The 14,294-nt window shown below is 35.6% G+C and overlaps 1 protein-coding gene and 1 pseudogene across 1 annotated transcript; both read left to right on the forward strand.

Annotated features, from left to right (window-relative positions):
- Positions 1-239: 239 nt before the first annotated feature.
- Positions 240-3,632, forward strand: LOC120256296. Its single transcript, XM_039264006.1, has 5 exons — positions 240-865; positions 910-1,875; positions 1,930-2,174; positions 2,364-3,158; positions 3,271-3,632. The coding sequence occupies exons 1-5, from the start codon at positions 240-242 to the stop codon at positions 3,630-3,632; spliced, it is 2,994 nt and encodes a 997-aa protein (XP_039119940.1).
- An 85-nt stretch (positions 3,633-3,717) lies between these two features.
- Positions 3,718-8,124, forward strand: LOC120256297 (annotated as a pseudogene).
- Positions 8,125-14,294: the final 6,170 nt, after the last annotated feature.

The following is a 14,294-nucleotide window of genomic DNA, read 5'->3' on the forward strand; positions in this document are numbered from 1 at the left end:
GACCAGCTAAGAGGTTCCTCGTTAAAGATTTTTTAAACTTACATTTTGCGGATGTATGCTGCCTACAAGAATCAAAATTAAAGGAGGTGACCCCTGCCATTTGGCGAGAGATTGGGGGGAAGCAGCTGGATCAGTTTTCATTCGCACCCGCGCGGGGCTCGGCAGGGGGTATTATTATCGATTAGAATAGTGGGCTTTTGAAGGGACAACTTGTTAAAGTGGGTGTGTTCAGTTTGACTATGGATTTTTTGTCTGTGAAAGAGAACCTTTGGTGGCGCTGCACTGTGGTGTATGGATCAAATGAGAGGTCTTTAAAACCTGCCTTTTGGGAGGAACTTAGAACATGCATGTGTTCTACTAATATCCCTTGGGTTGTTTGTAGGGACTTTAACGCCATTTTTTCCATAGATGACAAACGGGGTGGGGATCGTAACTTGATGGACATTAGGGCGGCAACCGGCTTCCTGCAGGATATGATGCTTTTGGAGCCACCTACGATTGGGAGAGGGTTTACGTGGACGAATGGTCAAGAGGATCCGATTTGGGTAAAGCTTGACAGATTCCTTATCAGTTTTGAGTGCACAGTAAACTTCCCTAAGATAATTCAGAAATGTCTACCTAGAATGGGTTCGGATCATGTCCCTATTTGGTTGGAGGTGGGGATGCATCTGTCCAAGCCCAGACCCTTCAGATTCGAATTAGCATGGACCACGATTGATGGTTTTCAGGACCGAATTGCTCAATGGTGGAATTCCACGTCGCCTGAGGGCTGTGGGGCATTTGTAATGGCTAAAAATGTGTCTGCTTTGCGGGAGCAGCTCCGACGCTGGGCCAAATTTTCCTTTGGATCAATCAAACTAAAAAAGTTAGAATTGTTATATGAGATTGATAAGTTAGATATCATTAAAGACAGCCCACCCCTATTGAGGTGCAACAGGAACAGGTGCTGAGGGAGAAACTTTGGGAGACTCTCAAACATGAAGAGATTTACTGGAAGCAGAGATCCCGATTACTTTGGTTAAGGGAAGGAGATGAGAACACAAAACTTTTCCATGCCACGGTGAATGGTCGTAAAAATAGGAATTTCATCAATTCCTTACGACAGGAGGGTTTGGAGTTCACTACTCCACAGGTGATTGGCAGGGTGTTCACTGATCGTCTGCACCAGCAGTTTGGGTCTAGGATGACTTCTAGATATAAGATTTATTTGCAAGCTCTTATGGAGCATAAGAGCCCGGTGGACCTGACTCCACTGGAGGGAGCTGTCTCTCTTGAGGAAGTGAGGGAGGCGGTAGTCGATTTGGGTGGCGATAAGGCGCCGGGCCCAGATGGATTTCCGATTCAATTCTTCAAACAGTTCTGGAATACTATTAAATTGGATCTTTTACATCTTCGTGAAGATTTCTTTGAAGGGAGAGTGAATCTTGAAAGGATTAACTGGGCAAGCATTGCCCTCATTCCCAAAGTGGCGACTCCGGAGGGACCTGATGATTGTAGACCCATTAGTTTAATCAACTCCACACTTAAAATTCTATCAAAGATCCTTGCGACAAGGCTCAGCAAGGTGATGGATAGGCTGGTGGATGCAGAACAATCAGCATTCCTCAAAGGGAGATGTATCTTGGAGAATGTTGCGATGGCAGAGGAGTTAATTTTTAGCATTAATAACAGAAGGCTGCTAGGGCATATCCTTAAAGTGGATTTTACAAAGGCCTTTGATCACGTCCATTGGGAGTTCTTGTTTAACTTACTGAATGCGAGGGAATTTGGGGACCGTTGGATTGGATGGGTGAAGTGCATCCTATCATCGTCAAAGGCAAATATTCTGAGCAACGGTTCACCCAATGGCTACATTCGCTACAATTGTGGCTTACGGTAGGGAGATCCATTATCACCTTTACTGTTTATCTTGGTTACTGATGTGTTAAGTGCAATGTTCACCCATGCTTTGAAATCTAAGGTTCTGATGGGTGTTCCACTTGGTAGCTATGGGAACCGGTGTAACCTCCATTATGCGGATGACTTACTTATTTTGACGACTGGTGGATTGGAGGTCCTAAGACTTGTCAAATTGCTCCTGTTTGTTTTCGAGGGCATGACTGGTCTTGCATCCAATTTCTCTAAAAACTGTTTGTATTCTAGCAAATGGGGTGATCTTCCGACGAAGGAGGCCAGTGATACCCTGTGCTATTAGGTTGGACAGTTATCGGAAACTTATTGGGGTATTCCGATCGCGGGACGCAGACCTAGACGTCAGGATTGGGAAGGGATTATTCTTAAAGTGCGCAAAAGGCTTGCATCCTAGAAAGGTAGTTTCCTCTCATTGGGGGGTCGATTAACGTTGGTTAACTCTGTCCTTACAGCGTTGCCGACATACTGGATGTCTATTTTTCGCCTCCCGGCTTGGGTTATAAAGAAGATTGATCAGCTTAGAAGAGATTTTTTGTGGACGGGCCCAGATATTGATAACCTGGCCTGTAGACTGGTTAGTTGGAAAAACCTCTGTCGTCCTAGGGACCATGGTGGGTGGGGCATTCTGGATCTACAAACTTTCAATCACGCACTCCTTGGGAAGTGGTGGTGGAAATTTATAGCGAAGGACAACTGGTGGCTGTCGGAGGTGATTCGCTTTAATTATTCATTGGCACACTGGGACTTGTTCCCTAGACGGATTGGCAGGATGTCATTTATTTGGAGAGGGGTTATCAGTTGCGTCCCTGTCTTACGTGCTTGTATCTCACATGAGATTCGTACTGGTCAAAAAACGCTATTTTGGAAAGATCCCTGGCTTAATGGCATCACTCCGAGGTACATTTGGCCAGAGCTGTTTTGTAATTCTCCTCATCAGAATGCTTCGGTTTGTGACCTTGCACATTTGCTGACAACGAGGCCTTTCACGGAATGGGCGGAGGGTTACTCGTCGCGGGTGATGCTAAGGAACAGCGGGGAAGGTATAAGGGATACCAAATCTTGGAATCTCACTAGGAATGGCACTTTCTCAGTGAAGTCATTGCACAACTTTATGATTGATGGGGGGTTGGGTTGCCCTGTTTCTCGGTTCTTCTGGAAAAGCAGATGCCCGAAAAAGATAAACCTTTTTAATTGGTTGGTTTGGAAGGATTGGATCCCTTCTTTGGAGAATCTCGAAAAGCGGAGATGTAATAGGTTGCCTACTGCAACGTGTGTGCTTTGTCATAAGGACGTCAAATCTGTTGATCATCTGGTCATTTCCTGCCCCTATGTTAGTCCAATTTGGGATTACTTCTGTAGGTTGTTGCATTTACCAGACCCCCCCTAATTCAGTGACCAATATTTGGGGCTCTTGGAGGTTATCTTTACGACACGCCCAGAGGGACATTGGTGATCTTGTTGTGAAAGCTATTGTGTGGAATGTAGGGCTAGCTAGAAATGACTGTGTTTTTAATGTCACTGTTATGCCAGCACATGCTATAATCCTGAAAATTGATCGCATTTTATCATTCTGGTGTTCTTTAGACACTGACAGCGCACAAGAACGCATGGACGACTCTTTGAGGTGCATCCGTCGCAGTTTGGAGTTCCTAGGTCCAAGGGCGGAGGAACTTAGCGTGATTGCGGAGTCTGACGAGGTTCATGTTCCTAGGGAGGAGTAGTGGGGTGGAGGTTTTCGACTGAGAAGGTTCTTCACCTCCTGTGTGTTGTATCTTTGGTGGGGTTCATTATATAACTTTAGGAATTATGGCTGCCAAGACTTTGTTGGACGCCGGCATAACAAACATACAGATCTTGGAGGCCACCGACCACATCGGCGGCCGCATGCACAAGGTGCCCTTTGCCGGAATAAATGTAGAACTAGGTGCTAACTGGGTTGAAGGTGTTAATGGCAATAAGGTTAACCCTATTTGGGCTCTTGCTAATGATCTCAACCTTAGGAACTTCCGTTCTGACTATAATAATATATCAGCCAATTTCTACAAACATAGGTACGTTGTTTATATATCATCAGAAAAATTTTCTTTTTATTCTCTTGCAAAATTTGTATATTTTTATTTTTATTTTTATTTTTATTTTTATTTTTATTTCTTCTTCTTCTTTGTCTTCTTCTTCTCTTGTCTTATGCATTTTCTTATCTTGCACAAAACAACGAAGCAGATTGGAATTATATTCATGCATGATATTGTGTCACGTATTTGGCATAATAATTATCATGTTGATTTGGAGGAAAACCAACCAAATTCATTCATATATATATGATTGAAAACTAAAATCACTATATTTTTATTTAACTAAAATTATTATTTTGATGTACGTGTCTGTTCTAATCTTCCAATGGCACATTATACTTGTTGAAGCGAGAAAATAAGTAAATTTTTTACTAGCAAAACCAAAATAAGTATGATATAATTATTTCTTTTTAATTAATTTAAACAGACTTGTTTAAAACTTATATGTGTAAATATATTCATTAATTGTTGATTTTGTTATGTTTATTTGCTTGAAGGGGAGGATTGTATGATATCTCAGCGGTGGAGGAGGAAATAGAAAAAGCCGAAAAAGTGGAAGCTGCTGGAGAAGAAATTGTCCCTGAGTTGGCTGAGAATGGGAGAGATGATATTTCAATCCTCACCCTGCAACGTTTACTTGACCAGTAAACAAACAATAACTTTAAAATCAATCATATGAAAAATTAAATATATAATTTTGATTAATTATGTAGTGATGGGTGTGCATATATATATATATATATATATAGTGTGCCAACAGATCCTATTGGAATGGCGGTTGACTACTACACATTTGATTATGAGTTTGCTGAGCCACCAAGAGTGACAAGCATGAGAAACACAATCCCATTGCCAACATTTAGTAACTTTGGTGAAGATGTTTACTTTGTGGCTGACCAACGGGGTTATGGTAGCATTGTAGAACATTTGGCTCGTTAGTTCCTTAAAACAGATGAAAATGCCAACATTATTGATTCACGTATTTCATTTAACAAGGTATATATTTTCATTTAATTAACATGCATGATAATATATATATATATACATATCCGAGTTATTACATATAATTTATAGATATATTTATATTTATACCTTTTTTAGGTATAAGGTAAAATTTTTATAATGACTTATAAACATATCTAACTTTATAAAAGCATTAATGCAAACTACAATTGATATTTATATTCGCTTAAAAACAATGGGACTTTTTAACTTTGGATTAAAGGTAATATTAATTTATTTTTATTTAACATGATATCGATTACATATAATTTAGACTTTTGGGTTTATATCAATTTAGTTTATGTAAAAGAGGTTAAATTGAAGTGTAAATTAAGGTAATCTACGACTTTATAAGTGCACCTTTATAAAAGTTTTAATAGAAACAACAATTGCATAATTGCTTTTAACTTTGGGTTAAAGATAATTAGGCAATTAACTTTGGGTTAAAGATAATATTATTTTCAGCTTTTAAATTGATTAGTGGAAAGTACAAATATGAAGAAATTATAAACGGACATAAAACATATGATTTTTTTTCTCCAAGGTATAACTATAATTTTTAATTTTTTTTAATATATCTACAATTTCTTTTTTCTTTTTTTTAAATTTAGTAGTTTATTATGATTTTTCTATGTTTTATAAAACCATAATTCTTTCCGTATGAATATTATAATTCAATTTTAATTTGTTTTAAACTTTTTTAAGTATTTCATAAATTTTGGTAAATATCGAATGAAGAATAATTGCAATGTTTGTTGTATTTTGGTTAAATTTTGGTAAAGACTTCTGCTTTGCTCCAGTGTTTGTTGTATTTTCATTTGTACTTTGTTGCTTCCAGTTTACTCCTTTTTAATAAATTTGTGGTTTATCCACTTTATTCAAAAAAATAATAATAATAATTGCAATATATTTATTCTAAGAATACAGAATATCGTTGCTATATATATTCAATTAATGGTAAAGGATAAAGAAGAGGATTTGTTTTACTAAGAATTTCCTTCATGTGAAACAACAATGAACCAATACAAATTGGGGTTGCACGCTGGAAATAGAACAATAAATTATGATTGGAAGAACTTAATTAATGGTTGTTAAATATTTATGCAGGTTGTGAGAGAAATAAATTATACAGACAATGGTGTTATTGTTTTCACTGAAGATGGTGAGACATATGAAGCAGATTATGTCATGGTTTCTGTCAGTCTTGGTGTTCTGCAAACTCATCTCATCAGATTCAATCCAGTTCTTCCTGTCATGTTCATCTTCCCACTCTTTATATATGTATAGTAATTTATTTTTATTAATTAATTAATTCATCAAACCAATTCATTTTAGTTCAACTAGGAATTGAAAGTTATAATAAAAAAAATATTATAAAAAAATGTTGTTTAGTTCACTAGATTCTAAAATTATTTTTAAAGAGTCCCACATTGTATTATTGCATGCAGTGAATGTTGGTACTTTGGATGAGGGTGAAAACAAGGGAAATGTTTTTTCACGAAATTATAAAAAATATATTTATATTTTAAAATTTTCAAATAAAATATAAAATATTTTAGTTATATTTAACAAAACACTAGATTTGACTTTTAAGTATTTTCAAATACATAAATTTATAAATACTATACATTGTAACTAAAAATTCATTGTATTTTTAATTGCATCTTATTAAACATCATTTTATATTTATTGGGTTTCTTTGTAGTTTATGCATGAGGTTAAAGGTCATAAATACATACTTGTGTAATTCACCCTTGTATCCCTTTGTTATTTTTATTTTTCAATAGCCTAGAAAGGAATATTTTCTATCCCTTGATTAATTAGATGTATCTTATTTTCAGTTTTACAACAAAATATATTATTACCATATTTAGATTGTAACTAAATTGATATATGTTTATTTTGTATTTCACCAGAATTGGAAGATCCTTGCGTTGTATCAATTTGACATGGCAGTTAATTACACCAAGATATTTATTAAATTCAGTGAAACATTCTGGCCTACTGGAAATGGAACTGAGTTTTTCTTATATGCTAGTGAGAGGAGAGGGTATTATCCTATTTGGCAGGCAAGTTGTTGTTGTTATTATTATTATTATTTTATGTTTTTAATATTTAAATTAATATAAAATAACATATGATCTATTATTTACAGCAATTTGAGAAACAATATCCAGGAGCAAATGTGTTACTTGTCACAGTCTCTGACGAAGAATCTAGAAGAATAGAACAGCAATCCGATGAGGAAACAAAGGCAGAAGTCATGGAGGTTTTAAAGGAGATGTTCGGAAAAGACATACCAGAGGCAACTGACATTCTTGTATCGAGATGGTGGTCTGATAGGTTTTTCAAAGGCACATTCTCCAATTGGCCAATTGGTGTTAACAAAAATGAGGATGATGAGATAAGGGTAACGTATCATGCCTTTTTTTTCTTTTTCTTTTTTGGGTTATACATACTTTTTATTATTTATTACTTACCAACTCCATACTCTTATATATTAATATCAAAATGAAGAAACCTGTTGGAAGGGTTCACTTCACCGGCGAGCACACAAGCGAGCATTACAAAGGTTATGTTCATGGTGCTTATTTAGCAGGTTCGATTCTTTATATATATATATATATATGTATATGTATATGTACATGTGTATATATATATAATTATTTAAAAATCTATTACAGATAAAAATGCTGAGATTTTATATAATTAATTTTTTTTAATCTTCTTTTATTATATAGGAATTCATTCTGCAAACATCCTGATAGAGAGCATCAATAGTCAGACGTTCAAGTTTGGACGGGGCCCTGCCAACTTCATATAATGGTGTAATAACTAATAAATATTGAAATTTATTTTATTTATTTATATTATAAATATACTTTATATTGATTAATTAAATATACGTTGGTATGAATATTAAACTTGGGATATTTTCTTGCAGATGATGAGATGAGGAGTGAGAATAAGGCTTTGCGTGCATCTTTATCAATATCGGAAGGGATGTCAAGTTAGATTGTTGTATTTGCTCATGAGTCTATCTTATGTTAAGTTTAAGTTAATTGTCTTTGTTTTATGGCTCATGTGACATTTGAGTCGTTTCATTCCATCCCCATCTATGAGATGTTTCTTAATTTCATTTCGCTTTGCTAAAATTATTATTTACTGTTACTATTATTGTTGTTTATGTTAAAAAGATGAATAAATCATATTTATTAAAAATAAAAAAATTACATATTGATATTAAAGATTGATTTAAAAGAAGGCAAAATGAAAGAGAGTTGTAACAAAATTAATATGCAAGGAGAGAAGCTTAATTTTAATTCGATAATTTTTTTTTGATAAGATTTGGACAAGCCACAAGTTAACTTTTAATTTCTAAGTTGGGAGGAAAATGATATGCCTACTCTCTTCTTTAAAAAAAATAATATCCCATATTGGCTAATTATAAATTTTTATGTCTTTATTATAAAATCCAGAGTGTTCATATATGGCTCAATTGAGCATTATTGTTGGCAACATTAAAATGGTATACATCATATAAGATTTAATGCTCCTCACAAATAATAGATTCTTTAAGAATATAAATCTCTTTCTATGACGGCGAAGAATTCATCAATGGTTCAATTCAATATTTGTCAACTACAAATATTCACGACTTTCCTAAGGATTTTCACTCTAATGGCCTATACATAACTCTATTATACAATAGTATAAGATATGGTAACTAGCAATGATTACAAAATCATATTTTACTTCATAGGTATGATCTATTTAACGGTATAAGAAATAAAGAGAACCATGTTTCACTTTAATGATTTTTACCATTAATTGATTTCTATACAATGTGGTGCAAAAATAAAATAATCCTTAAAAATAAATAATATAATACCCAAAATTATGCATAGAGCTAAATAAAATTATTTTATTAAAAAATAATATATATTATCAAATATTGATAATATAACGCCCAAAATTATGCAACATTAAAGAAATAAAAATTATGTTATTGTTAAATAACAACCAAAATTAACTTGGTAGGAGACTAGGTTTTTAATCACATTTCACGGTTGGTGCAACCGGCTATTGCACCTTGTTTTGCAAGGAAATTGGCTTCTAAGTGCTCAAAAGGCCATCATCTCATCCTCCTTGGTTTATTAAAATATTAAAAGAAAGATATATATATATATATATATATAATGATTAATTAAGAAAAATCAACTTAGACCCTTTCAATGATTTTTTTTTTTAAATTAACTATAGCCCAAATATATGTAACTCGAGGTAGTATGATTAGCTTTAATATGAACCCTTCAAATCATAGTTGAGGATTTGAAGGTAGATAAACTAGCTTTAATTTTTTTATTATACCTTTGGGTAAACCTTTTATGTTATTTTGTATTATCTTACTAAATAAATAAATAAATAAATAATTTTCTTTAATTTAATTAAAGGCAAACCATAATTAATTAGGTATGATTTTGCAGTTATAAATAAAAGCATGGAGTTGTTTACTCATTTTTGTTCCATATTTTTATGTATTTTCAATATATATATATATATATATATATATTTATGGTTTTTTTAATCTTTTCCTATGAGTGTTTTTCTGTGTATTATATAAGGATTTTAACCAAAAAAAATATTTACTTAAGTAACTTAATTCTCTACCATTTGGACCATCCTAACAGTCAAAAGATCTAATATTGATATCGAATTACATATTATGTGAAAAATAGATTATATGATTTTTTTAATCTAAAATAAAATTAATATGAAACTTTTTTATTTTTAAAAATATATTAATGAGATAAATTTTGATTAGTTATCACTGACCTCTTGCCTATGTCTATGCATGCCTTTGACTTTCCTTAAATGTGGGCATTAATATTTATTGCTTATTTGTAAAAAAAAAATTCATAAGTTAGATAAACTATATATATCATCATTCATTTTCGTTTTAAGATTCATATAGGTTGAAAAATGAATAAAATATCTAAAATGAATTAAAACCATATTAAATATTTCAAAAGTATAAATATTTAAAAAGAAAAATAAAAAAAAAGCATGGACCATGTTAGCGGTGGCAATACTTTGTCCGGGACCACTGACCCAGTTTTGTCTTGCCCTTAATCCGGACCGGGTTTGGACAAAAATTGTGTTAATCTAGGCCGGGTTTGGACATTGTTAGATTGTTCGAATTTAAATCCGGGCCGGGTCTGGATAAAGAAATTCGGACAATCGGGCTTTTGTGCCTCTAAAATTTTAAAAGCCCAAAATTATAAGCCCAATTGTTTTAATCCCAATTTTTCAAAAAATTCAAACTTATATGGGTTTTTTTATTAAGACTTGGAATTTTGTATGACTTGATTTGGGTTTTGGATTGTTGTACTTTTTCTTTTTTTTTGCATATAATGTGAATTAAATTATTTTTTATAATTTAATATTTGACTGAAGTTAAATGTAGTTTATAAGATTCGGACATTCGGACAACCTGATTTTAAAAGAAACTGGGTATGGACAAGTTAGGTTTGTCCGAATTTAAAATCGGACCGAGTTCAGACAATAAAATTATTTATTTATAGTAGTAGTTATCTGGACTCGGTTTTGTCAGGACCCGCATTTTTGCCACCCCTTGACCATGTTGAATGATAAAGACAGAAAATGATTTTGCAAATAATTGAATGATACAGAACAAAAATTTAAAAAAATACAACTGAGAATAAAACAAACGACAACAAAAAAAAAAGTCAATTATGAACAAATATTTCAAAAAGACATGTTTTACATATTCCAAGAAGTTTCAAAAGCCAAGAGGTTTCACTTACCACAATTGGATTAATTTTCTTAATTGAAAAAATTGAAGAAAAAAAGTTATTTTAGAAGCAAAAGCTTAATAAAAATTAACTTTCTTTAAGAAATATAACATATTATTCAATGAAAATATAGGACCAATTTTCTTGTGCTAAGTGCTACCCATGATTCTCTCATTTAAATCACATGCAATTTTCTCATCCAAAATTATTTTGAATTTCTTTTATCATTTTGTGCCTTAAATTATTATTTTTTTTCACTTCATTTTCTCACTTATATCAAAATTGAAACTGGTTTTCAAATATCTGCATCAAACCACAAAAGTACACATGCAAAAATAAAAAAAATTTAAAAAAAAATTACAGCCAACATTTAATTTTCAACTTTCACGTAAATTAAAATTATTATTATTTTTAAAGATGGACAAGTTGCTATGGATCAGGGGATATCCAATACTGGCACTGTCGAGTTAGCCTCGCAACACTTGCCCAGCCGACCGCACTAGCAACACACATGTCGGTTAGTCTATTCAAGAGGCGTTCACTCATAGATGTGGAGAAAATCCGTCAACGTCAAACACTTGTTACCCTACTACGGGGATTCTTCAGACAATGAAAATTCAGGGTCAAATTCTGTCCTGCCTAGGGGAATGATGCGGGACGTATTGAAGAGCTAGCCTACGTGTTCATGCAGAAATGGGACTCAACCAAGAAGATGGGTATTTTGGTCATTTTATCGGGAGGTGGAGTTTTTGTGTTTTATTGGTCTAATTTGAACAAGCTCGTGAGCCATACCGAAATTTGGCCAAATTCCATCATCTAGGCCTCGAAACCCTAATTTTGTCATTTATAGTAATAATTGATTTAATTATATCTTAAGCTAAAAATCTCTAATTTGTTGGTAGTAGTCTTTATTTGTTAAGCCTTTTATTTCTTACTGAAATTTGAGAATTTGCCATTTTTGGCATATTTTCAAATTATCTCTTTTTTAGGGTTGTTTTTCATATCTTAAGTATACTATTTATTGTAAGCCTACGGGCAAGAGTAAAACAGTTTTGTGATCATTACTTTATTGAGTAATAAGATTTTTTTACTCTTTTCCCAATCCTGGTTATCTTTGATCAACAAGCGTTGGAAGGCTTGCTACCGGGTATTCATGTGCGAATCAACGGTTTTAGGCATACCGCTGTATCAGTTTGGTACCAGAGCCGAATCGATTATGCCACCGCGTGTATAAGGAAGCCTTACTCAATAGATGGAGGAGATCTATGAGCTTGATGATGATGCCCGTTTTGAATATATAGCGGGTTGGTTGCCTCTTGGACCTTCGAATGGAGCGAATGATGGAGGAATTGACCGAAAGGTTTACACATATGATGAGAAGCACTAATCAAGGTCGTGCCTCCGAGAGTGGGGGCAAAGACTTGTTGGAAGAGGATGACGGTTACTTTGCGGGCATCATGCAAGCACTGCGACACGAGGGGCACAACCGTCGGGGAGATGCTAGAAATCCCCACGATGAAGACAGACGATGGGAATCTGGCATGTGGATTGAGATTTCAGAATTTCATGGTGGTCTGCAAGCGGAAGAATTCCTTGACTAGCTGACTACAATTGAGGAAGTTTTGGAGTTCAAGGCGGTCCTCGAGGATAGGAGGGTCCTGTTGGTGGCAACAAGGCTTCTTGGCTGAGCAACCGCATGGTAGCAACAATTGAAATTGAGCCGTAGTAGACTGGGCAAAGACAAGATTAATTCTTGTGAGAAGATGAGAAAGCACATGTGCTCAACTTTATTGCCCCAAAACTATCAGCGTTTGATTTTCAGCCATTTGCACAATCTTTTCCAAGGCACGCGTTCCGTGGAGCAGTATATAATGGAGTTCTATCAATTGCTGGCTCAGAATGAGATTCAAGAATCAACATATTAGTTGGTGGCGCGATAAATTGGAGGGTTGCGAGTCCCCTACAAGCATTAATTATTGAATGGCAACAACGGCGCTAAGCCCCTACAAGCTTAGGGATGACACCTGGAGGCAATCGACAGATTGCCGTCAGTCCGGCTGGCATAACTCGACGAGGGGTTTCAACTGACCGACCTGTGGGTACCATAACTGTGAAGGAAGCCAATAGCACTATCCATTGTTTTAGTTGTGGAGAAAAGGGGTATTGTTAAGCGGACTGTAGGAAGGTGGGCAAGAGAATTATGTTGGCAGAGGAGGAAAAAGACACAACTGATGTAGGCCCGCAGGTGTTTAAGGAAGGTGACCTCGATGAGAAGGTAGTTGAGGGAGATGTCCGGAGTGCTCTAGTTGTACGTAGATCTTGTTTGACACCACGGGCTACTAAAGATAATTGGTTGAGAACTAACATCTTACAGTCTACCTGCACCCTCCTAGGTAAGGTGTGTCAATTTGTGATTGATGCAGGTAGCTGTGAAAACATTATCTCTGAGGAGGCCGTGCAAAAGCTCAAAATCACCACTAAACGCCATTCAACGCCGTATAAATTGGCTTAGCTCAAGCAGGGAGGTGAACTGCCCATTTCTAAGTGTGCATTGGTTGCTTTCTCGATTGGCGTGAAGTATAAAAATGAAGTATGGTGTGACGTAGTTCCCATGGATGCGTGTCACCTACTGTTAGGAAGGCCCTGGCAGTATGATCGGTGAGTTATTCATGACAGCCGCTTAAACTCTTACAGCTTTGCATTTGGGGGAGTGAAGATTGTGCTAGTGCCTACCAAGCGGGTGGAGAATCTACTGCCCACCAACGTCAACCCGTTGTCATATGCACTATTAGGAAGGGAGTTACTAGATTCGGGAGCCACGTTCGTCTTACTTGGGAATGTGGTTAACGAGAACTTGGAAGGTCCAGAAATCACGGAAGTTGTTCTCCCTCTCTTAGATGAGTTCCATGATGTCTTCCCTGATGACTTGCCAGATGCCCTTCTACTTCTTCGGGGCATCCACCATCAGGTAGAACTGCAGCCAGGCTCTGTCCTACCACACCGACCCCACTACAAGATGAGCCCCGAGAAACACGAGGAATTGAGGCCTCATGTGGAATAACTATTGGCGAAGGGGCACATCCGCGAGAGCATGAGCCCATGTGTGGTCCCGGCCTTATTAACACCAAAGAAGGATGGCACCTAGCGCATGTGCGTGGATAGTCAAGCGATCAACAAAATTACCATCAGGTACCGGTTTCCTATTCTTCGTTTAGATAATTTACTTGACCAAATTAGTGGTGCTACGGTGTTCATATGACTAGATCTCAAGAGCGGGTATCACCAAATACGTGTGCGTGCAGGAGATGAGTGGAAGACCGCATTCAAAACACGCGAGGGGTTGTACAAGTGAATGGTTATGCCATTCGGGTTATCTAACTCCCCCAACATGTTTGTGTGGGTCATGAATCAACTACTGCGGCCCTTCATTGGCAAGTCCATGGTCGTGTACTTTGATGACATCCTCATTTATAGTGCGGACCAAGAGACACGT

Source organism: Dioscorea cayenensis, unplaced genomic scaffold, assembly GCF_009730915.1.
Source record: "Dioscorea cayenensis subsp. rotundata cultivar TDr96_F1 unplaced genomic scaffold, TDr96_F1_v2_PseudoChromosome.rev07_lg8_w22 25.fasta BLBR01001384.1, whole genome shotgun sequence".
In the NCBI taxonomy this organism is placed as follows: Eukaryota; Viridiplantae; Streptophyta; class Magnoliopsida; order Dioscoreales; family Dioscoreaceae; genus Dioscorea; species Dioscorea cayenensis.

Bases quoted from the DNA above. Each gene is read 5' to 3' on its own strand.
- LOC120256296 (XM_039264006.1), top strand. From the start codon at position 240: ATGGATTTTTTGTCTGTGAAAGAGAACCTTTGGTGGCGCTGCACTGTG. The intron at 866-909 runs GTTAGAATTGTT...ATATCATTAAAG, and splicing joins GGATCAATCAAACTAAAAAA to ACAGCCCACCCCTATTGAGG. The intron at 2,175-2,363 runs GTGATACCCTGT...CTGTCCTTACAG, and splicing joins TCTTCCGACGAAGGAGGCCA to CGTTGCCGACATACTGGATG.